This window comes from Nerophis ophidion, linkage group LG06 (genome assembly GCF_033978795.1).
Source record: "Nerophis ophidion isolate RoL-2023_Sa linkage group LG06, RoL_Noph_v1.0, whole genome shotgun sequence".
Lineage (NCBI taxonomy): Eukaryota > Metazoa > Chordata > Actinopteri > Syngnathiformes > Syngnathidae > Nerophis > Nerophis ophidion.
In genome coordinates this window covers 2898657-2924995 of record NC_084616.1, presented here as the reverse complement: position 1 = coordinate 2924995, position 26339 = coordinate 2898657, and the positions used below count along the sequence as shown (strand labels likewise).

The window sequence follows — 26339 nt, the reverse complement described above, 5'->3', positions numbered from 1 at the left end:
TTTGCTTTTTGCACCATGACAAGGGAAGGTTGTTTGGATTGTGTCATATAAATATATGATGTGCTATTACTTCAGGGGGCTTCACGGTGGCAGAGGGGTTAGTGCGTCTGCCTCACAATACGAAGTTCCTGCAGTCCTGGGTTCAAATCCAGGCTCGGGATCTTTCTGTGTGGAGTTTGCATGTTCTCCCCGTGAATGCGTGGGTTCCCTCCGGGTACTCCGGCTTCCTCCCACCTCCAAAGACATGCACCTGGGGATAGGTTGATTGGCAACACTAAATGGTCCCTAGTGTGTGAATGTGAGTGTGAATGTTGTCTGTCTATCTGTGTTGGCCCTGCGATGAGGTGGCAACTTGTCCAGGGTGTACCCCGCCTTCCGCCCGATTGTAGCTGAGATAGGCGCCAGCGCCCCCCCGCGACCCCAAAAGGGAATAAGCGGTAGAAAAAGGATGGATGGATATTACTTCAATGTACTTTTGAGGGTCATTGATGTGATTTGTTCACATTATCCACAAGATTGCAGCCAAGGTGTGGCATTCAGATTGTCCCTGGAGTTAACGATATTTTTGAAAACACTCCGAGGTTGAACTCATGACGTCTCGCGGGTCAAACTGAAGAGGCCAGCAAGCTGCACCTCAGAGTTAGTTAGGGTTAGGCCTTAGTTCTTACAGCACTGCTACAGTGTGCAATATGGGCAGAGGTGGGTAGTAACGCGCTACATTTACTCCGTTACATCTACTTGAGTAACTTTTGGGATAAATTGTACTTCTAAGAGTAGTTTTAATGCAACATACTTTTACTTATACTTGAGTATATTTATAGAGAAGAAACGCTACTTTCACTCCGCTCCATTTATCTACATTCAGCTTTCTACTCGCTACTGATACTTATCCATCTGTCAATGCACGCTTTGTTTGTTTTGGTTTGTCAGACAGACCTTCAAAGTAAGATCTATCACATGTCTGCGTTTCACCAATCAACTGCAGTCACTGGTGACGTTTGACTCTGTTTCACCAATCAAATGCAGTCACTGGTGACGTTTGACTCCGTTTCACCAATAAAATGCAGTCACTGGTGACGTTTGACTCCGTTTCACCAATAAAATGCAGTCACTGGTGACGTTTGACTCTGTTTCACCAACCAAATGCAGTCACTGGTGACGTTTGACTCCGTTTCACCAATCAAATGCAGTCACTGGTGACGTTTGACTCTGTTTCACCAATCAAATGCAGTCACTGGTGACGTTTGACTCCGTTTCACCAATAAAATGCAGTCACTGGTGACGTTTGACTCCGTTTCACCAATAAAATGCAGTCACTGGTGACGTTTGACTCCGTTTCACCAATCAAATGCAGTCACTGGTGACGTTTGACTCTGTTTCACCAATCAAATGCAGTCACTGGTGACGTTTGACTCCGTTTCACCAATCAAACAGAGCCAGGCGGTCACATGATTAACTGCACTTTTTTTTATAAACAATGAGGTGGCGACTTGTCCAGGGTGTACTCCGCCTTCCGCCCGATTGTAGCTGAGATAGGCACCAGCGCCCCCTCGACCCCAAAGGGAATAAGCGGTAGAAAATGGATGGATGGAACCTTTATTTATAAATTTCAACATTTATAAAAAGTTGAAAATAATAATCAAAGTACAAAAATAGTACAAAACAGTATAAAAAAATGTACAAAACAGCGCCAGGGGGTTGTAAATTCAAAGTAACCAAAATAGAATGCAAAAAAATATATATATATAAAATAAGCAAAGTGCAAAGCCATAGGGTCACTCAATCTCAGTAAATAACTTCAATTTGGAACACAACATCATCGTTTTCACAGCTTTTTTCTTGTTAGAGGTAGAGCGTTTTAATGTAGAGTTCTAAATCTTTTTTAAAGGCACAAAAACAGGTCGGGTATTGAGAAACTTACATTTATGAATACAAAACTTAGCCAATAGTATAATGAGCTTGCAAAGGTAAAATTCATTTTCAAAATTTTTTTTCAATACAGTATAAAACCAAATATATATTATTTAATATCCATCCATCCATCCATCTTCTTCCGCTTATCCGAGGTCGGGTCGCGGGGGCAGCAGCTCAAGCAGGGAAGCCCAGACTTCGCTCTCCCCAGCCACTTCGTCTAGCTCTTCCCGAGGGATCCCGAGGCGTTCCCAGGCCAGCCGGGAGACATAGTCTTCCCAACGTGTCCTGGGTCTTCCCCGTGGCCTCCTACCGGTTGGACGTGCCCTAAACACCTCCCTAGGGAGGCGTTCGGGTGGCATCCTGACCAGATGCCCGAACCACCTCATCTGGCTCCTCTCCATGTGGAGGAGCAGCGGCTTTACTTTGAGTTCCTCCCGGATGGCAGAGCTTCTCACCCTATCTCTAAGGGAGAGACCCAAACTCATTTGGGCCGCTTGTACCCGTGATCTTATCCTTTCGGTCATGACCCAAAGCTCATGACCATAGGTGAGGATGGGAACGTAGATCGACCGGTAAATTGAGAGCTTTGCCTTCCGGCTCAGCTCCTTCTTCACCACAACGGATCGGTACAACGTCCGCATTACTGAAGACGCCGCACCGATCCGCCTGTCGATCTCACCATCCACTCTTCCCCCACTCGTGAACAAGACTCCTAGGTACTTGAACTCCTCCACTTGGGGCAGGGTCTCCTCCCCAACCCGGAGATGGCACTCCACCCTTTTCCGGGAGAGAACCATGGACTCGGACTTGGAGGTGCTGATTCTCATTCCAGTCGCTTCACACTCGGCTGCGAACCGATCCAGTGAGAGCTGAAGATCCCGGTCAGATGAAGCCATCAGGACCACATCATCTGCAAAAAGCAGAGACCTAATCCTGCGGTCACCAAACCGGAACCCCTCAACGCCTCGACTGCGCCTAGAAATTCTGTCCATAAAAGTTATGAACAGAATGGGTGACAAAGGACAGCCTTGGCGGAGTCCAACCCTCACTGGAAATGTGTCCGACTTACTGCCGGTAATGCGGACCAAGTTCTGACACTGATCATACAGGGAGTGGACCGCCACAATAAGACAGTCCGATACCCCATACTCTCTGAGCACTCCCCACAGGACTTCCCGAGGGACACTGTCGAATGCCTTCTCCAAGTCCACAAAGCACATTATTTATTATATATTATTGTTTTAGTTGCTTAAGAGATATTCCTGGCTCTGAATTTGTTCATTGCTATTTTTATGTTTTTGTGCATTACTTGTTGCCGTCATCATTAAACAAACAGGTTACTCATCAGTTACTCAGTACTTGAGTAGTTTTTTCACAACATACTTTTTACTTTTACTCAAGTCAATATTTGGGTGACTACTACTTACTTTTACTTGAGTAATACATCTCTAAAGTAACATACTCTTACTTGAGTACAATTTCTGGCTACTCTGCCCACCTCTGAATATGGAGCAGAAAAACCAAATCTGTTGGAAACAAACCTCCACCATAACCTTTACCAGTTTGGCAATATTTGGACTTTTTATGCGTCTGGCAGCCTTCCTCTGTGAGGGAAGATGAAAGAAAAGACAATCTGTTTCCACAGAGGGACGTACTGTCGAGCTCTCAATCTCATTACATAACTGCAAATTGATTTGGCCACGTTCGCTCGAACGGCAAAAAGTGGAGCAATTGAATTATTATTAGTTCATCAGAATGTGCCATTTTACCACAACAATGAAGACACGGCTTAGCTGGGAATGAATTCCATTTACTTTGCAAGTTTTTGTGGCGGCGCACAATGCCGGGGATTTGGAGAGAAAGAACGCGGCGCTTTACTAATCATACTCTCACTGAGTTGTTTACACCTCGTGTGCAGCGGTCATTATTGTGCTTGCCTAACGTGGCTGATAAGACCTACCTTAGGTGGAGGCTGAGCGTGGTCCTCGCTGTAATCTCTGCTTCCTATTATCATTTGAAAAGACGGAGCCCCTTCCTCCTCCTCCACTGGGCTGTCAAACTTCATGCCAAGGATCCCATGCTGATCCGTGACAACGATGCTGCTGCTTGACGGAGATGCAGCCCGGACACTGCAGACATATCTAAAAAGCACAAACGTGTGATGTTCAATCCTACATCTTTAGCCCGGTCACGCTCATATTCATCCTCACGCTTCTGTGCTTTCATGCACTCACAGTCTTAAGAGCAGGGGTCTCAAACATGCGGCCTGCGGGCCAATTGTAGAATAGAATAGAGTTTTATTGTCATTATTGCAATGAACAGGTTCAAAGAACAACGAAATTGGAGCAGCTCCTCCTAAGGTGCATATACAATATGGTAGTATAAATAGTAAAAAGAAAAAAAAAAAGATAGAGATGACAGATGTATCTATGTATATGTATATGTATCCACACAGATGCATATCTGCATGCATATGAATACATATACACATCCATCCATCCATCCATCTTCTTCCGCTTATCCGAGGTCGGGTCGCGGGGGCAACAACCTAAGCAGGGAAACCCAGACTTCCCTCTCCCCAGCCACTTCGTCTAGCTCTTCCCGGGGGATCCCGAGGCGTTCCCAGGCCAGCCGGGAGACATAGTCTTCCCAACATGTCCTGGGTCTTCCCCGTGGCCTCCTACCGGTTGGACGTGCCCTAAACACCTCCCTAGGGAGGCGTTCGGGTGGCATCCTGACCAGATGCCCGAACCACCTCATCTGGCTCCTCTCCATGTGGAGGAGCAGCGGCTTTACTTTGAGTTCCTCCCGGATGGCAGAGCTTCTCACCCTATCTCTAAGGGAGAGGAAACTCATTTGGGCCGCTTGTACCCGTGATCTCATCCTTTCGGTCATGACCCAAAGCTCATGACCATAGGTGAGGATGGGAACGTAGATCGACCGGTAAATTGAGAGCTTTGCCTTCCGGCTCAGCTCCTTCTTCACCACAACGGATCGATACAACGTCCGCATTACTGAAGACGCCGCACCGATCCGCCTGTCGATCTCACGATCCACTCTTCCCTCACTCGTGAACAAGACTCCTAGGTACTTGAACTCCTCCACTTGGGGCAGGGTCTCCTCCCCAACCCGGAGATGGCACTCCACCCTTTTCCGGGCGAGAACCATGGACTCGGACTTGGAGGTGCTGATTCTCATTCCGGTCGCTTCACACTCGGCTGCGAACCGATCCAGCGAGAGCTGAAGATCCCGGTCAGATGAAGCCATCAGGACCACATCATCTGCAAAAAGCAGAGACCTAATCCTGCGGTTACCAAACCGGAACCCCTCAACGCCTTGACTGCGCCTAGAAATTCTGTCCATAAAAGTTATGAACACATATACACACACATACATAAAACATTATTGCACATTGTAGTCCGAAAAAATAGAAAAACATTTAAACATTACACATGAGGACATGATGGACATATTGTGCTCACTCAGTGCCTGTTTAGTGCTACTATGGCTCTTGGGTAAAAGCTGTTTTTTAGTCTATTGGTGCTCGCAATTGTGGCCTGCAGGCCGCTTGTTTGGACCCCCTGTGAACATTACCCCCTAATCAGAGCAAAGCATTTTCGGTTGAAAAAAAGAGATAAAGAAGTAAAATATGTCATCAGTTTCTGATTTATTAAACTGAACATTGCTCATTTGTAGTGGTCTTTCTTGAACTATTTGAAAAAAAAAAGATATAAAAATAACTAAAAACTTGTTGAAAAATAAACAAGCGATTCAATTCTAAATAAAGATGTCTCCACATAGAAGTAATCATCAACTTAAAGAGCCCTCTTTGGGGATTGTAATAGAGATCCATCTGGATTCATCAACTTACTTCTAAACATTTCTTCACAAAAAAAGAAAAATCTTTAACATCAATATTTATGGAACATGTCCACAAAGAATCTAGCTGTCAACACTGAATATTGCATTGTTGTATTTCTTTTCACAGTTTATGAACTTACATTCATATTTTGTTGAAGTATTATTCAATAAATATTATTATAAAGGATTTTTGAATTGTTGCTATTTTTAGAATATTTTAAAAACTCTCACGTACCCCTTGGCATACCTTCAAGTACCCCCATTTGAGAACCACTGACCTACAGCACGCCCACTAATAGTACACACAATTTCTCACTTTCCACGCACTATTTAGTATTATATATTTGTATTTTAGGTGATCAGGCCCGTAGTTCCTCAGATTTGACTTGGTAGCACGCTGTAAGCTGATCCACTAAACTTCATTTTTTCATTCATTCATTTTTTATTTACCTCATTCATTGATGTGCATTTAGAACGATACATAATTATAAATAATAAATGGGTTGTACTTGTATAGCGCTTTTCTACCTTCAAGGTACTCAAAGCGCTTTGACACTACTTCCACATTTACCCATTCACACACACATTCACACACTGATGGAGGTAGCTGCCATGCAAGGCGCCAACCAGCACCCATCAGGAGCAAGGGTGAAGTGTCTTGCTCAGGACACAACGGACGTCACGAGGTTGGTTCTAGGTGAGATTTGAACCAGTGACCCTCGGGTTGTGCACGGCCACTCTCCCCGCTGCGCCACAATTATACAATTTAAATTCACACAATTCCTGAGAAGGAGCAGGATGAAGAAAATCTTATAATTTCCTGCCCTCTTTGACATAAAACATTATCTTACGTCATGAATATCATTTAAGCCGACACATATATCCACATGTAATGAAACAATCAAAAACAAAAAACACAAGAAAAACACAACAAGTGCAAAACTTCATAATGTATAAACCAAACCAAGAAAACAATAGTAATAATATAATATATATAATATACACCTCACGGAATGATACAGAGCGATTACAAAACCAGACCAAAAATAAGTAAAATAATAAATAAAAAACAAAATGTAAACACTTATGGCTGTCCATATGATCTTATTGTTCTATCTTTATATATTTTTTTCAATTGGAATATATTTTTTACAGTTTTTTATCTCGTTGTAAAGAGAATTCCACAATTTTACCCCCACCATTGATGTACACATTTGTTTTAAAGTTGTCCTTGAATATTGTTGTTTGAAATGACCTTTTCTTTAATGCTCTGTATTCTCAGAAATGATGACAAACATTTTTGGGGAATTTGCTGGTAATGTTTTACTTCTAGCCTTAAACATGACACACAATGTCTGTAGCTTTACTAGCTCCTGTAGTTTCAATAGTCCAGAGTTAATAAATAAAATGTTAGTGTGTTCTAAGTAATCTACTTTATGAATAATCTTTATAGCTCTTTTCTGTAGTTGATACAATGTCTTTATGTTCCTTCTGAGCAGAGGATTGCGTCTCCTAAAGGGGAACATTATCAGCAGACCTATGTAAGCGTCAATATATACCTTGATGGTGCAGAAAAAAGACCATCTACTTTTTTAACCGATTTCCGAACTCAAAATGGGTGAATTTTGGCGAATTAAACGCCTTTCTGTTTATCGCGCTGGAGGCGATGACGTCAGAACGTGACGTCGCCGAGGTAACACAGCCGCCATTTTCATTTTCAACACATTACAAACACCGGGTCTCAGCTCTGTTATTTTCCGTTTTTTTGACTATTTTTTTGGAACCTTGGAGACATCATGCCTGGTGGGTGTGTTGTCGGAGGGTGTAACAACACTAACAGGGAGGGATTCAAGTTGCACCACTGGCAAGAAATCTGCCACCAGACCCCCATTGAATGTACCAGAGTGTCTCCACATTTTACCGGCGATGCTAAGACAGACATGGCACAGAGATGTATGGATAACCTGCAGATGCATTTGCAACGATAGTCAACGAAATCACAAAGGTGAGTTTTGTTGATGTTGACTGCCAGCTAATCGATGCTAACATGCTCCGCTAATCGATGCTAACATGCTATTTACCGGCGGTGCTAAAGCAGACATGGCACAGAGATGTATGGATAACCTGCAGATGCATTTGCAACTATATTACGTTTCCTTCCACCCACATTTAATGCGAAACAAACACTTACCAATCGACGGATTTAAGTGGCTCCAGTGTCAAAAGATGCGAAAGTCCTGATCGTTTGGTCCGCACATTTTACCGGCGATGCTAACGCAGCTATTCGGCCATGCTATGGCTATGAATAGCCTCAATAGCTATTCGCTCAATAGCTTCAGTTTCTTCAATATTTTCATACTCCAACCATCTGTTTCAATACATGCGTAATCTGTTGAATCGCTTAAGTCGCTGAAATCCGAGTTTGAATCCGAGCCCATGACACTATATCTTGCTGTGGTATTCCCATTGTTTGTTTACATTGGCAGCACTGTATGACGTCACAGGGAAATGGCCAGTGTCTTCACAGAGAGTCGAAAATAAGGCACTTTAAAGCTTTATTTAGGGATATTCCGAGACCGGTAACATTTTGAAAAAAACTTCAAAAAATACAACAAGCCACTGGGAACCGATTTTTATTGTTTTTAACCCTTTTGAAATTGTGATAATGTTCCCCTTTAAGTGAGCAGAATTAGGATTGTGTGTCTTCAGGAGCATGAAGAATATATGCTGAGCTTTAGAACGCCCACATTACTGGGGGGGGGGAGAGATTCAAATAACCATTCAGCAGGCACAGTGTGATTTATCAAGACCGATCACTGTTCTGCGGGAACCTTTTTGCGTCTGAAAAAAACCCCAAACTGACACGGATGCGTCTGTGAACAGGAAGTCGGATGGATGAAGTGTCGGACGTGGAGTCTGAGCCGGATCTCCCCCTGAAGAGGAAGCAGCGCAGGAGCCGCACCACCTTCACGGCCGAGCAACTGGAAGAACTGGAGAAGGCTTTTGAACGCACCCACTACCCGGACATCTACACCAGGGAGGAGCTGGCTCAGATGACCAAACTCACAGAGGCGCGCGTCCAGGTAACACGGCACCGCCCACTTCTTCCTTTCCTGCTCTTCTCTGACATCACAGTCAACCCACCAGCTGATCAGAAACAATGTGAATGAAACTAATACAATCTGGTTTTTGGTATTTTACAGGTGTGGTTCAGCAATCGCAGGGCTCGCTGGCGGAAACAAGCGGGAGCCAATCAGCTAACAGCTTTCAACCACCTGTTGCCTAGCGGGTTCCCCGCCACAGGGATGGCCGCCATTCCTACGTACCAGCTGGCAGACTCCAGCTACCCAGGCAACCTTTTGTCTCAAGGTACCGCACACCATCATATGTTCTCAGCATCAATCGCAAGAGAAACCTGTGCAAGGGTTGGCTGCTCCTTTGGATTGCAGACATTTAAAGGCCTACTGAAAGCCACTACTAGCCACCACGCAGTCTGATAGTTTATATATCAATGATGAAATATTAACATTGCAACACATGCCAATACGGCCAGGTTAGTTTACTAAATTACAATTTTAAATTTCGCGGGAAGTATCCTGCTAAAACGTTCGGTATGATGACGCGTGTGCGTGACGTCACGCATTGTAGAGGACATTTTGTTCCAGCATTGTTCACAGCTATAAGTGGTCTCTTTTCATCGCATAATTCCACAGTATTCTAGACATCTGTGTTGCTGAATCTTTTGCAATTTGTTCAATGAATAATGGAGACGTCAAAGAAGAAAGCTGTAGGTGGGAAGCGGTGTATTGCGGCAGCCTTTAGCAACACAAACACAGCCGGTGTTTCATTGTTTACGTTCCCTAAAGATTACGGTGAAGCTTTACTATGGAACAGAGCGGTCACACGAACACGGTTGGATTGGACCACACAAACAAACTACAGTGTATTATGCAGCGATCATTTCGAAAGATCGTGTATCGAAAAGGGTCCCTGGCGAAGGGACGAGATGGGCATCGCCACCACCCGTCGACTGGTGCTGAAGAAAGGTGCGGGGCCGACCTTCAGGTTGTACAGATACGACCATATAATCTCACTAAAACAGTAGTAACACAATAAGCAGATAAGGGATTTTCCAGAATTATCCTAGTAAATTTGTCTAAAAACATCTGAATCGCTCCCACTGTATAGTCTTTTTTTTTTTCTAGTCCTTCACTCTAGCTTTCCTCATCCACGAATCTTTCATCCTCGCTCAAATTAATGGGTTAATTGTCGCTTTCTCGGTCCGAATCGCTCTAGCTGCTGGTGGCCATGATTATAAACAATGTTTGGATGTGAGGAGCTCCACAACCCGTGACGTCACACACACATCGTCTGCTACTTCCGGTACAGGCAAGGCTTTTTTATTAGCGACCAAAAGTTGCCAACTTTATCGTGGATGTTCTCTACTAAATCCTTTCAGCAAAAATATGGCAATATGGCGAAATGATGAAGTATGACACATAGAATGGACCTGCTATCCCCCTTTAAATAAGAACATCTCATTTCAGTAGGACTTTAAGATTGAATCTCCTGAGACACAGAAAAATAAATATAATTTAGATTCATATTATTGTTGGGGAATCAATGCCAAAATTCTTATTTTTACTTTTGATGTCATTCCCAGTGGACATCTCCATTGGGTAAAAAGTGGAGTTGTCCCCATACCAATATTTTAGTATCGGTACCAAAATGTGTGTCAATACTTTTCTAAATATTTAAATATTGTCTTTATTGGAACCAAAGAATCTTAGTGTAGATGAAACATATGTTTATTATTGTCATTTAGTCCTTCAATAAAAAGTTGAACATACTAGACAACTTGTCTTTTAGTAGTAAGTAAACAAACAAAGACTCCTAATTAGTCTGCAGTAACATATTGTGTCATTTATACATTCTACACATTATGAGGGACAAACTGTAAAAAAAATATTATTAATCTATTTGATCATTTACTTTTAATATCTGCTTATTTTCTGTTTGAACATGTTCCATCTACACTTCTGTTAAAATGTAATAATCACTTATTCTTCTCTTCTTTGATACTTGACATTAGTTTTGGATGATACCACACATTTAGGTATCGATCCGATACCAAGTAGTTACAGGATCATACAATAAAATGTAATTTTCTAATAAAGCAATAATATTATGGTTAAGAAATACTGAGGTAAAGGGTAGGTGTCGTGCTGTTTTCTGTTTGAACATGTTCCATCTACACTTCTGTTGAGATGTAATAACTTATTATTCTTTTATTTGATACTTGACATTAGTTTTACATGATACCACACATTTAGGTATGGATCTGATACCAAGCAGTTACAGGATCATACATTGGTCATATTCAAAGTCCTCATGTGTCCAGGGACATATTAACTGACTTTATAAACATAATATACATTTTTTACAAAGAAGATAATAAATAATAATGTAATCATAGTAGTATCGACTAGATACGTTATTGTACTTGGTATCATTACAGTGGATGTCAGGTGTAGATCCACCCATGGCATTTGTTTACATTGAAGAGCGATATGTGTTGTTAGCGGTGACGCCGGTGAGCTATTGTATCCTCTTATGGTGTGTAGTGAAGCCTGTTTAGCTATTCCTCGTCCTCCAGTGATAATACTACTTGTAAGGAACTTACTTTATTTGTCGCCATGAAGACCAGGATTAGTGATTTAGAAGTAGCTAAAACACGGATGGATGTTAGCTGCTAGCTAGCCATGTCTTAAAGCAGCTCTTCCTGAGGGTGTTTCAGTGTTATAACTTCACCTTTATCTTGACTTTTTAAGCCAAAATGCGTCCATTCTCCCTTTTCTGTCTACACACTGTGTGTTCTTGTAAGTACTCAGTGTGCGCGCGCTGCTGAACATGCTACCTCTGCTCCTAAAACCAGCAATGTTACGACACGCCGTCATGCCCGTTAAAAGAACGAAAAATGGGGAAGTGGTACTTTTCAAACAGAGGATAAAACTGTTTTTGATTCATTAGTAGCACGATACTATAGTAGTACCGGAATACCATACAACGTTTAAATGTTACATTCTTCCAGCGATGAGAGAGAAACACACTTTTCCTAATTTAAGACGGTTTAAAACAGATGATAGTACAACTTGCCTGCACTGTACATCCATTGGATGTTCCAATTATTCCTACTTTTGCTGTTTTGTAACTATTTCATGCAGAATTTTTAATTCTTAATTAAGTACACCCATTTTTTTCATGCGTCCTGTTGCATTCATGGTATCAACCATCTTCTTCATCCATCCATCCATCCATCTTCTACCGCTTATCCGAGGTGGGGTCGCGGGGGCAGCAGCCTAAGCAGAGAAGCCCAGACTTCCTTCTCCTCAGCCACTTGGTCTAGCTCTTCCCGGGGGATCCCGAGGCGTTCCCAGGCCAGCCGGGAGACATAGTCTTCCCAACGTGTCCTGGGTCTTCCCCGTGGCCTCCTACCGGTTGGACGTGCCCTAAACACCTCCCTAGGGAGGCGTTCGGGTGGCATCCTGACCAGATGCCCGAACCACCTCATCTGGCTCCTCTCCATGTGGAGGAGCAGCGGCTTTACTTTGAGTTCCTCCCGGATGGCAGAGCTTCTCACCCTATCTCTAAGGGAGAGACCCAAACTCATTTGGGCCGCTTGTACCCGTGATCTTATCCTTTCGGTCATAACCCAAAGCTCATGACCATAGGTGAGGATGGGAACGTAGATCGACCGGTAAATTGAGAGCTTTGCCTTCCGGCTCAGCTCCTTCTTCACCACAACGGATCGATACAACATTACTGAAGACGCCGCACCGATCCGCCTGTCGATCTCACGATCCACTCTTCTCTCACTCGTGAACAAGACTCCGAGGTACTTGAACTCCTCCACTTGGGGCAGGGTCTCCTCCCCAACCCGGAGATGGCACTTCACCCTTTTCCGGGAGAGAACCGTGGACTTGCGAACCGATCCAGTGAGAGTTGAAGATCCTGGCCAGATGAAGTCATCAGGACCACATCATCTGGAAAAAGCAGAGACCTAATCCTGCAGCCACCAAACCAGAACCCCTCAACGCCTTGACTGCACCTAGAAATTCTGTCCATAAAAGTTATGAACAGAGTCGGTGACAAAGGGCAGCCTTGGCGGAGTCCAACCCTCACATCGTCATCATTTTAGATGAAAAATGAATAAGTCCTCATGTCCACCACAGAGAACGTTAGCAAAGGTGAAAAAAAGACTACGTTGCCAAAACCACCTCAAAACCTCTCTCCAGCACCTATGTGGCAGCAGATAAACTATTCTTACAAGTAGCATTATCACTGGAGGACTGGAGGACTAGATAAACGTGGGACAGAGACAAAATGCCATGATAACCGCTAGCTAGCCTGATTGTAAAGTAGCGAGACAACCAAATATGTGCTTAGCACACTCAGTTTGAGACCAGGAAAAAACCTTGAGCAACAATAAGCACAAATGAACACACAAAACTTGAGACTTAGCTATCAAGGAGCTGCTTCATAAGCCATCATATTGCAAGGGGTCGCAGGCAGGGAGTGGGGGTATGTGTGCGTAACCGTGTAGTAGTCCATGTTTTACTGGGGGCCTCAGAACTGAGTCAACATCCCAGTTGTCTTTTAAGAAGGGGAGGGTGGATTTTTCAGAGCATCTTTCGCTGCACTGGTCTCGCTGGGGTCTTTACAGCACGGTCTTACAAAGAACATTGCAAAAGGAGCCAAATTGTAGATAAGGATGGCCAAGACGAGACTTAAAACCAGGGGAGACAGGGCCTTCTCTTTGGTCCTAAGCTCTGGAACACTCGGCCCCTCCATGTTCCAACTGCTCCAACAGTGGAGTGTTTTTTGTCCAGTCTCAAGACCCACTTTTCTTCTCTGTGTGGTCGTCTGTGTTTTAAAATGTTGACTATTATTTATTGTTTTAATTGGTTTTACCCTTTAAAATCGTTTTTAATCATATGTATTTTTATATTGCTTTTATATTTATTTATTTGTGTTTTTATTCAGTCATCAGTGGTGCTAAGGATAATATTTGAATATTGCTTTTAATAATGTTGTGCAGCACTTTTAAAACATGTTTTGTTGTTTAAATGTGTTATAAATACAAAGTGGATTGGATTGAAGGAGCAAACACATCCACTAATCGTCCATTCTGGCTGTTGAATTGACTACGATTTCGCCTTGCAGACTGGAAAGCTTCTCCGAGATGTTATCCAATTTGCAATTGAGATTTATCGCAATATGAATTTCAGGCCAAATAGTGAACACTGCTGTTGTTTCTCCTCAGACGGCGGAGGAACAGTTCACAGACCCCAACCGCTTCCTCCGTCCACGGTGCACCAAAGTGGTCTGGCCAGCAGTGACAGCAGTTCCACCTACGGCCTCGCTTCTAATCGACACGGCTTTTCTGGCTACTCGGACACTTTCATGGCCTCCACGGCACCCGGGGGCCACGTGAACTCCGTCAGTACCGGGCTTCCCCCGCAGGTAACAGTCCTTCTTCCTCTTTGTGCATGCATGATCAGTCATTGACTCATTTCAAGCTTTTTAATGTCATTTAGCAGCCGCATTCAGCCCAATGAGTAGCACAGGAACTATAGTATATACAAACCCCGTTTCCATATTAGTTGGGAAATTGTGTTAGATGTAAATATAAACAGAATGCAATGATTTGTAAATCCTTTTCAAGCCATATTCAGTTGAATATGCTACAAAGACAACATATTTGATGTCCAAACTCATAAACTTTATTTTTTTTTTGCAAATCATTCACTTTAGAATTTGATGCCAGCAACACGTGACAAAGAAGTTAGGAAAGGTGGCAATAAATACTGATAAAGTTGAGGAATACTCATCAAACACTTATTTGGAACATCCCACAGGTGTGCAGGCTAATTGGGAACAGGTGGGTGCCATAATTGGCTATAAAAGCAGCTTCCATGAAATGCTAAGTAATTCACAAACAAGGATGGGGTGAGGGTCACCACTTTGTAAGCAAATTGTTGAAAAGTTTTAGAACAACATTTCTCAACGAGCTATTGCAAGGAATTTAGGGATTTTACCATCTACGGTCCGTAAAATCATCAAAATGTTCAGAGAATCTGGAGAAATCACTGCACATAAGCGATGATATTACGGACCTTTGATCCCTCAGGCGGTACTGCATCAAAAAGCAACATCAGTGTGTAAAGGATATCACCACATGGGCTCAGGAACACTTCAGAAAACCACTGTCAGTAACTACAGTTGCTCGCTACATCTGTAAGTCCAAGTTAAAACTCTACTATGCAAAGCGAAAGTCATTCATCAACAACACCCAGGAATGCCGCCGGCTTCGCTGGGCCCGAGCTCATCTAAGATGGACTGATGCAAAGTGGAAAAGTGTTCTATGGTCTGACGAGTCCCCATTTCAAATTATATTTGGAAACTGTGGACAAAGAGGAAAATAACCATCCAGATTGTTATAGGCGCAAAGTTCATAAGCCAGCATGTGTGATGGTATGGGGGTGTATTAGTGGCCAAGGCATGGGTAACTTACACATCTGTGAAGGCACCATTAATGCTGAATGGTCCATACAGGTTTCGGAGCAACATATGTTGTCATCCCAGCAACGTTATCATGGACGCCCCTGCTTATTGCAGCAAAATAATGCCAAGAAACGTGTTACAACAGCGTGGCTTTGTAAAAAAAAAAAGATTGCGGGTACTTTCCTGGCCCGCTTGCAGTCCAGGCGTGTCTCCCATCGAAAATGTGGGGCGCAAAATACGACAACAAGACCCCGGACTGTTGAACAACTTAAGCTGTACATCAAGCAAGAATGGTAAAGAATTCCACTTTCAAAGCTTCAAATATTAGTTTCCTCAGTTCCCAAACGTTTATTGAGTGTTGTTAAAAGAAAATGTGATGTTACACAGTGGTGAACATGCCCTTTCCCAACAACTTTGGCACGTGTTGCAGCCATGAAATTCTAAGTTAATTATTATTTGCTAAAAAAAAAAATAAAGTTTATGAGTTTGAACATCAAATATGTTGTCTTTGTAGCATATTCAACTGAATATGGCTTGAAAAGGATTTGCAAATCATTGTATTCTGTTTATATTTACATCTAACACAATTTCCCAACTCATATGGAAACGGGGTTTGTACATGTATATATCGGGGCAGCATGGCATGGTGGGTGGAGCAGCCATACCAAAAACCTGAGGGTTGCAGGTTTGCTCCATGCCTCTTGACATCCAATTCGCTGCCTTTGTGTCCTTGGGCAAGACACTTCATCCTTTACCCCAGTGCCGCTCACACTGGTAAAAAAATGATGAATGATTAGGTGCGAACTGGCAGCCACACTTCCGACAGTCCACCCCAGGGCAGCTGTGGCTACAAATGTAGCTTACCACCACCAGGTGTGAATGAATGATGGCTTCTCACTTCTCTGTGGAGCGCTTTGAACGTCTAGAAAAGCGCTTCATTACATAATCATATAAATAGAATAGGACATAGAGTATGTTACAAATAGCACATGTTTTATTAGAAAATATTATAAAAAGAGTAGAATACAAAAAAAATATTTTGGTCTTTTCCAGTGTTGGGCCATGAGTGCTTCCTAGAGAGCCACCAAAAGAATATCTCTGGGCCTCAGTTGTAATACACTTTTCCACCACACGTGGCAGTAATGACAATACCTAACGAACAGAAGAAGTCTGGAACTTAAGTCCTACAGAAGTTTTTTTCGGCGCAAAAATGAGGACTAAAGCGGTGGAGCCAGATATCTTCTAGGTCTCCAGCAGTATCTTCTAGGGTCGCGGCAGTATCTTCTAGGGCTCCGGCAGTATATTTCTTGGGTCCCGACAGTGTCTTCTAGGGCCCCGGCAGTATCTTCTAGGGCCCCGGCAGTTTCTTCTAGGGCCACGGCAGTATCTTCTAGGGTCCCGGCAGTGTCTTCTAAGGCCCTGGCAGTATCTTCTAGGGCCCCAGCAGTATCTTCTAGGGCCCCAGCAGTATCTTCTAGGGCCCCAGCAGTATCTTCTAGGGCCCCAGCAGTATCTTCTAGGCCCCCGGCAGCAAATCCCCCCTATAGGGGGGGGTTGCCCACATCTGAGGTCCTCTCCAAGGTTTCTCATAGTCAGCATTGTCACTGGCGTCCCACTGGATGTGAATTCTCCCTGCCCACTGGGTGTGAGTTTTCCTTGCCCTTTAGTGGGTTCTTCCGAGGATGTTGTAGTCGTAATGATTTGTGCAGTCCTTTGAGACATTTGTGATTTGGGGCTATATAAATAAACATTGATTGATTGATTGATTGACATTGAAAAGCTGCCAAGACCCTATCGGAATTTCTTTGTTTATCATTAGTGGATCGCGTTTTACAGGCACTTAACTTGCATCAAAACTCACTAATTGTTGCAAGTGTGTCCGGTCCTGCGGAAAAGATATATAATAATAATAATAATAATAATAGATTTTATTTGTACATTGCGCAAACAATGTCAAAGTGCTACAGTGCATCTAAAAAACACAAAACCAAAACAATGCTAAAACCACAAATAGCTGCCCCCAACAAGTAAAAAAAATAATAAAAGAAATAAAAACTAGCACACATATATCTAAAAAAAAGTTTTTTTTTAAAAAGAAGGGTTTTAGGGTCGCTAGTGTAAATACAGTTAGTGAATGTGTCAAACACTCACTGAGGCGTCATTTACACGTCACTGCTAAAATGAAATCCTAAAGAAGTACAAATAAATCATTACAAATATACTAAAAGCACCTCCACAAATGTAAACAATCACTCCAACGCACTCTTCATTAATTTCATTTGCAGTTTTTATCTCCTTTTTTTTTTCTCTTTTCCCCAAATCGGCTTGCCTGCCGTCGGTCGGTTGACAAGACAGGCGACGTGAGGATTTCTGACAAAAAGGGATTTGCTGTTGTTGGGGATAAGAGAGGTGTCTCTGCAGCACGTGTTTAATGGTGTTGGAGGAGCTTAATAGGACAAAAAGACGCCCGCATGTTTATCAAGAAACATTGAGGAACATCTCACTCCTGAAGAACATAGCCTTGCTCGACACCCAGGATTAGCATAGCATTATATTGTCAGGCTCAATGCTGCATACTTCACCACGTCTGGCAACCACCTCAACAATAGTCCAAGTCTGGCAACCACCTCAACAATAGTCCAAGTCTGACAACCACCTCAACATTAGTCCAAGTCTGGCAACCACCTCAACATTAGTCCAAGTCTGACAACCACCTCAACAATAGTCCAAGTCTGACAACCACCTCAACATTAGTCCAAGTCTGACAACCACCTCAACATTAGTCCAAGTCTGACAACCACCTCAACATTAGTCCAAGTCTGACAACCACCTCAACATTAGTCCAAGTCTGACAACCACCTCAACATTAGTCCAAGTCTGGCAACCACCTCAACATTAGTCCAAGTCTGACAACCACCTCAACATTAGTCCAAGTCTGACAACCACCTCAACATTAGTCCAAGTCTGACAACCACCTCAACATTAGTCCAAGTCTGACAACCACCTCAACATTAGTCCAAGTCTGACAACCACCTCAACATTAGTCCAAGTCTGACAACCACCTCAACATTAGTCCAAGTCTGACAACCACCTCAACATTAGTCCAAGTCTGACAACCACCTCAACAATAGTCCAAGTCTGACAACCACCTCAACATTAGTCCAAGTCTGACAACCACCTCAACATTAGTCCAAGTCTGACAACCACCTCAACATTAGTCCAAGTCTGGCAACCACCTCAACATTAGTCCAAGTCTGGCAACCACCTCAACAATAGTCCAAGTCTGACAACCACCTCAACATTAGTGCAAGTCTGACAACCACCTCAACATTAGTCCAAGTCCGACAACCACCTCAACATTAGTCCAAGTCTGACAACCACCTCAACATTAGTCCAAGTCTGACAACCACCTCAACATTAGTCCAAGTCTGACAACCACCTCAACATTAGTCCAAGTCTGACAACCACCTCAACATTAGTCCAAGTCTGACAACCACCTCAACATTAGTCCAAGTCTGACAACCACCTCAACATTAGTCCAAGTCTGACAACCACCTCAACATTAGTCCAAGTCTGACAACCACCTCAACATTAGTCCAAGTCTGACAACCACCTCAACATTAGTCCAAGTCCGCCTGGCAGTGATCAATAATCATCTGATCCTTTCACCAAATAACTTTACAGCGTGATACTATCACATATTTAATGCATGACATTTCATTTTTTACTGAGGTTTTATTTAGGTCAATAAATATCTGTCAGGGTTGTCTTAGTATTGTACGTCCTCTGCAGTGGACATATGTTTGTGGTCTAGTTAATCCTCTTGAGACCTTGTGTCCTCTGCAGTGGACACTTGTTTGTGGTCTAATTTATCCTCTTGAGACCTTGTGTCCCCTGCAGTGGACACTTGTTTGTGGTCTAGTTTATCCTCTTGAGACCTTGTGTCCTCTGCAGTGGACACTTGTTTGTGGTCTAGTTAATCTTAATGAGACCTTGTGTCCTCTGCAGTGGACAATTGTTTGTGGTCTAGTTTATCCTCTTGAGACCTTGTATCCTCTGCAGTGGACACTTGTTTGTGGTCTAATTTATCCTCTTGAGACCTTGTGTCCTCTACAGTGGACACTTGTTTGTGGTCTAGTTTATCCTCGTGAGACCTTGTGTCCTCTGCAGTGGACACTTGTTTGTGGTCTAGTTTATCCTCGTGAGACCTTGTGTCCCCTGCAGTGGACACTTGTTTGTGGTCTAGTTTATCCTCGTGAGACCTTGTGTCCTCTGCAGTGGACAATTGTTTGTGGTCTAGTTTATCCTCTTGAGACCTTGTGTCCCCTGCAGTGGACACTTGTTTGTGGTCTAGTTAATCCTTGTGAGACCTTGTGTCCTCTGCAGTGGACACTTGTTTTTGGTCAACCTTTTATACTCCTGAATACTAACGTCTTCTGCAATGGACATATTTGTTTTGGGTCTTTCTTGTATCTTCCTGAACACTAATGTCCTCTGCAGTGGACATTTGCTTTTTGGTCTTTCTTGTATCCTCCTGAATGCCAACGTCCTCTGCAGGACATATCTGTTTTTTGGTGGAGTGAGCGTCCTCTGCAGTGGACATTTGTTATTGGTCTTTCTTGCATCCTCCCGAATAATAACGTCCACTACAGTGGACAGTGTTTTTTGTTCAATTTCTTTTATCCTCCTGAGAACCCGCGTCCTGCACATTAGTCATTTGTTTGTCAAAAGATGTAGCATAGAAAAGATGTAGCCTAGTGAATATGTAGCATGGTGAAGCGTGTGACGTCTATTGGGGTGTGACTTAGAGCGCTCAGATGAGTGGTGGAGCAGAGACACGTCTTAGACATGTGGGTCACACTCCATCGGGGAGAGAAAAAGAGGAAAATGGAGCTTTGCATTCATGGAAAAAAGAGGAAAATGGATCCCTGCTTTCTTGGAGCGTGTTGCCAACAGACAGCTTCACAGGAAAATCAGGCGTACAATAAGCAGTAGGCTTCAGAATAATCATCATATCCTGCAGAATAATCATCATATCCTGCAGAATAATCATCATACCCTGCAGAATAATCATCATACCCTGCAGAATAATCATCATATCCTGCAGAATAATCATCATACCCTGCAGAATAATCATCATACCCTGCAGAATAATCATCATACCCTGCAGAATAATCATCATATCCTGCAGAATAATCATTATACCCTGCAGAATAATCATCATACCCTGCAGAATAATCATCATACCCTGCAGAATAATCATCATACCCTGCAGAATAATCATCATACCCTGCAGAATAATTATCATACCCTGCAGAATTATCATCATATCCTGCAGAATTATCATCATAGCATGCAGAATAATAAAATAAGTCATACATTATTTTTTTACTTTCAATCTCTGGATAGACCTCTGATATATTCGTCTATTATAAGTTGTTTTAATTTATTTGTTTTTTGTTTGTTTTATTCCTATTTTGTCATCGAAAACTTGGATTTTTAATGTCCAAAACACAAAATATGCAACATTTTCCCTCAAATAAACTTAGAACAAGAATATTTGATGTAAAGTAACTGGAGCATTTAGTAGGTCAATAATTCATAACTGTGATTTTGATTCATTGTTATTTCAACTACTGTCTGAAAAAAAGCCGACTAAAATCCTCAGGGCTCCACTCATAAAAGCGTTGAAATAAGTCATGCATTATTTTTTTAACATCTGATCCGTCTATTTTAAGTTTGTATTATTATTTTTGTTTGTTTTATTCCTTTATTGTTATTGAAAACTGTTTTTAAATCCTCAGGGACCCAAAAGGGCCCCACTTATAAGTGTTAAAATAAGTCATACACGTTTTTGTTTTGTTTTTTACTTTCAGAGCTCAAACTCTCTGGATAAAAGTGTCCGTTGATTATACGTTTTTACAATATTTTGGGGGTTTTTAATGCCTTTTTTTTTAACAAAAACACATTTTGTTTTTTATTGAAAAAACACAAAATATGCATTATTTCCCCTCCAAAATAATTCAAATTGATGTGAAGTAATTGGAGCCTTAATTAGGTGAATAATTCATAACGACATGGATTTTGATTAATTATTATTTTTGGAGCAATGATAGTTTTTAAGAAAAATCCCACAAAATTCCCACGGTCCAAATGGACCACACTCATAAAAAGTCATACATTATTTTTTTTACTCTCACTACTTAAATCTTTAGATCAACTTCAGATTTATCCGTCAATAATATATTTGTTTTTTTATGCCCTTTTTGTCATTAAAAACTTTGGGGTTTTTTTTATATGGCAAACACACAAAATATTTTACCCCCAACTATTTCAAAGTTGGGGGTAAATGTCTTGCACAGGTCAATAATTGATAACAACATTGACTCATTATTATTTTTTCAGCAATGACAGTTTTAAAAAATCCTCAGTGCCCGACTCATAAAAGTGTTAAAATAAGTTGTTTTGGTTTTTATTTACTTTCAGACCTCAAACTTCCTGGATAAATGTATCCGTTGAGAATACGTTTTTACAATATTTAATGTTATTTTTTATGCCCTTTTTGTTAACAAAAGCAAATACTTTTTAAATGGCAAAAACACAAAATATGCAATAGTTCCCCTCCAAAATATTTCAAAGTGTGATATTTGATGTGAAGTATTGAAGCATTGAATAGATCAATAATTCATAACAACATGGATTTTGATTCATTATTATATTTGGAGCAATGACAGTTTTAAAGAAAAATCCCACAAAATTCCCAGGGTCCAAAAGGGCCCATTCATAAAATTCATACATTATTTTTTTTTATTTTTAACATTTAAGTCTGTAGATCCACTTCAGATTCATGTGTCGATTATGTTTTTTTGTCTGTTTTATGCCTTTTATGTCAGTAAAAACTTTTTTATGGCAAAAACACAAAATATGCAATATGTCCCTTGCAAAATATTTCAAAGTGTGATATTTGATGTGAAGTAATTGAAGCATTGAATAAGTCAATAATTCGGAACATTGATTTCGATTCATTAATATTTTTTGAACGATGACAGTTTTAAAGAAAAAGCCCAGAAACTTCCTAGGGTCCAAAAGGGCCCATTCATAAAAGTCATACATTATTATTTTTTACTTTCAACACTTGCGTCTCTGGATCAACTTCAGATTTGTGTGTCAATAATGTTGTTTTTTTTTGTTTGTAATTTGCCCTTTTTGTCATGTAAATGTTGTTCTTCATGACAAAAACACAAAATATGCAATATTTACCCCAAATCATATTTCAAAGTGGGCGGTTTAGCTCGGTTGGTAGAGTGGCCGTGCCAACAACTTGAGGGTTGCAGGTTCGATTCCCGCTTCTGCCAACCTAGTCACTGCCGTTGTGTCCTTGGGCAAGCCACTTTACCCACCTGCTCCCAGTAACACCCACACTGGTTTGAATGTAACTTAGATATTGGGTTTCACTATGTAAAGCGCTTTGAGTCACTAGAGAAAAAGCGCTATATAAATATAATTCACTTCACTTTACTAATATTTGATGTGAAGTAATTGAAGCATTGAATATGTCAATAATTCATAACATTGATTTTGATCCATTATTATTTTTGGAGCAAGGACAGTTTTAAAGAAAGAAAATAGCCTTCATGGCAGCTTTGTGTTTTTAGAGTCAACATTGCAACTTTACCTGTATGGTTGTTGTTGTTGTTTTTTTGGTGATAGTATTTTGAGTCGAACATGAGCTGCGGGCCGCACTTTGGACACCCCTGCTCCAGGTGATCTAACGACAGGTGCAGGGACTTTTCCCACAGTGACCCCAAAACGTCAACACGTCACACAAGTCCAAAACAGAAAAGCATTTCCTCTCCGGTTTGTTGTGAGAGATTTGGTGGCCTGCGTTGGAATGGCTGCTATTTGATGTGAGGGCGAGCGAGCGAGGATAGTGTTGGGGGATCAGAGCTGCTTTGGTTCCCTCCTTCTGTCTCTTTGATCCATATCCCCAGGCCTGCCTGCCTACCAGCTCAGGCCTCTTCCCAGACAACTGTCGGCCTGAGATAAGGTGGGCCTCTTCACGCATATTACCCCCTCCCCCAAATGTCTCTCTCTCCCTCTCCCATGTATTTGTGTGCTGTACACAACATCTACACAATCATGCAACTTAGGAGCTGAATTGGCTCACAACACTTTTATCTCAAATCATCAAGTCAATTCAAACGCATGCCTTTCAAAAAGAAAAACTCACTTTCAGATAAGAAACATAACATGCATGTCATGTAATAATAATGACATACCTGCATCAAACACACCATCAGCAGCGTTTCCACATTTTCGAGTATAAATGTCTGCCGTTTGGACATTATTGTAACATTTCTGCTTCAAGTTGCTTCTCCATCCAACACAACATCAGCAGCGTTTCTTTATTTTCCTGTTTAAATGTCTGCCGTTTGGATGTTATTTCAACATATCTGCTTCAAGTTGCTTCTCCGTCAAACACAACATCAGCAGCGTTTCCATATTGTCCTGTATAAATATGTGCCGTTTGGACGTTATTTTAACATATCTCCTTCAAGTTCCTTCTCCGTCAAATAAAACATCAGCAGCTTTTCCTTATTTTGTTGTGAAGTGAATTATATTTATATAGCGCTTTTTCTCTAGTGACTCAAAGCGCTTTACATAGTGAAACCCAATATCTAAGTTACATTCAAACCAGTGTGGGTGGCACTGGGAGCAGGTGGGTAAAGTGTCTTGCCCAAGGACACAACGGCAGTGACTAGGATGGCGGAAGCGGGAATCGAACCTGCAACCCTCAAGTTGCTGGCACGGCCACTCTACCAACCGAGCTAAACCGCCCCATGTTGTATAAATGTCTGCCGTTTGGATTTTATTTTAACACATCTGCTTCACGTTGATTCTTCATCAAACACACCATCAGCAGCTTTTTCTAATTTTCTTGTATAAATGTATGCCGTTTGGATATTATTTTATCATATCTGCTTCAAAGGTGCTTCTGCGTCAAACACAACATCAACAGCTTTTCCTTATTTTCTTGTATAAATGTCTGCCGTTTGGATGTTATTTTAACACATCTGCTTCTAGTTGCTTCTCCGTCAAACACAACATCAGCAGCGTTTCTTTATTTTCCTGTTTAAATGTCTGCCGTTTGGATGTTATTTTAACACATCTGCTTCAAGTTGCTTCTCCGTCAAACACAACATCAGCAGCGTTTCCATATTGTCCTGTATAAATATATACCATTTGGATGTTATTTTAACATATCTCCTTCAAGTTCCTTCTCCGTCAAATACAACATCAGCAGCTTTTCCTTATTTTGTTGTATAAATGTCTGCCGTTTGGATGTTATTTTAACACACCTGCTTCACGTTGAGTCTTCATCAAACACACCATCTGCAGCTTTTTCTAATTTTCTTGTATAATTGTCTGCCGTTTGGATATTATTTTATCATATCTGCTTCAAAGGTGCTTCTGCGTCAAACACAACATCAGCAGCTTTTCCTTATTTTCTTGTATAAATGTCTGCCGTTTGGATGTTATTTTAACATATCTGCTTCAAGTTGCTTCTGCATCAAACACACCAGCAGCAGCTTTTCCTTATTTTCTTGTATAAATGTCTGCCGTTTGGATGTTATTTTATCATATCTGCTTCAAGTTGCTTCTGCATCCAACACACCAGCAGTCGCTTTTCCTTATTTTCTTGTATAAATGTCTGCTATTTTGATGCAATTTTAACATATCTGCTTTAGGTGCTTCTCCATCAAACACATCATTAGCAACTTCTCCTTGTTTTCTTGTGTAAATGTCTGCTGTTTGGATATTATTTGAACATATTTGCTCTTAATGTGCTTCTCAGTCAAAAACAACATCAGCAGCTTTTCCCTATTTTCTAGTATAATTGTCTGATGTTTAGATACTATTTTACCCTAACTGCTTTTAAGGGGCAGAGAAGAAAGATTTTCTGCAGGTTTAAAGCCAGGAAGTTACAGCTGTGCTCTAAGTCAGAGGTTCTTAACTTTTATCTCAGGGCCAAACCTTTCCTGTACAAATATTAACACCAAATTAGGAATCTTACTTTTGAATTTAAATGTATTCAATAATTACCCCGAACCTACTTACAGTTTAACAGGATGAACTTGATGAGAAAACATGTGTTAATCATAATTATTATTATGTATCTATCACATAAACCTTAGGCTTTGTCAGGCTGATTAGCTGATTAATAAGTATTAATCAATCAATCAATGTTTACTTCTACAGCCCTAAATCACCAGTGTCTCAAAAGGCTGCACAAGCCACGACGACATCCTTCACTCAGATCCCACATCAGGGCAAGGAAAAACTCAACCCAATGGGACAATGAGAAACCTTGGAGGGGACCGCAGATGCAGGGACCCCCCATGGGTGATCAGTGCAATGGATGTCGAGTGGATCTAACATAATAGTGTGAGAGTCCAGTCCATAGTGGATCTAACATAATAGTGTGAGAGTCCAGTCCATAGTGGATCTAACATAATAGTGTGAGAGTCCAGTCCATAGTGGATCTAACATAATAGTGTGAGAGTCCAGTCCATAGTGGATCTAACATAATAGTGAGAGTCCAGTCCATAGTGGATCTAACATAATAGTGAGAGAGTCCAGTCCATAGTGGATCTAACATAATAGTGTGAGAGTCTAGTCCATAGTGGATCCAACATAATAGTGAGAGTCCAGTCCATAGTGGATCTAACATAATAGTGAGAGAGTCCAGTCCATAGTGGATCTAACATAATAGTAAGAGTCCAGTCCATAGTGGATCTAACATAATAGTAAGAGTCCAGTCCATAGTGGATCTAACATAATAGTGTGAGAGTCTAGTCCATAGTGGATCCAACATAATAGTGAGAGTCCAGTCCATAGTGGATCTAACATAATAGTGTGAGAGTCCAGTCCATAGTGGATCTAAAATAATAGTGTGAGAGTCCAGTCCATAGTGGATCTAACATAATAGTGTGAGAGAC

General features: G+C 41.6%; 1 protein-coding gene and 1 long non-coding RNA gene across 6 annotated transcripts in view; one reads left to right on the top strand and one right to left on the bottom strand.

Annotated features, from left to right (window-relative positions):
• The window catches only part of LOC133554079 (paired box protein Pax-7-like), a 109768-nt gene that overhangs the window by 47824 nt on the left and 35605 nt on the right, over positions 1 to 26339 (top strand). For all 5 annotated transcript variants that reach the window (XM_061902465.1, XM_061902461.1, XM_061902463.1 and 2 more), the window contains exons 5-7: positions 8659 to 8858; positions 8979 to 9144; positions 14099 to 14298. In XM_061902465.1, coding sequence (XP_061758449.1) covers positions 8659 to 8858; positions 8979 to 9144; positions 14099 to 14298 — 566 coding nt within the window. The remainder of the gene's footprint in view (positions 1 to 8658; positions 8859 to 8978; positions 9145 to 14098; positions 14299 to 26339) is intronic.
• Positions 1 to 26339, bottom strand: part of LOC133554080 (uncharacterized) — an 89862-nt gene that overhangs the window by 58594 nt on the left and 4929 nt on the right. Inside the window, exon 3 of the long non-coding RNA XR_009807056.1 lies at positions 3875 to 4055. This is a non-coding gene — a long non-coding RNA (uncharacterized LOC133554080). The remainder of the gene's footprint in view (positions 1 to 3874; positions 4056 to 26339) is intronic.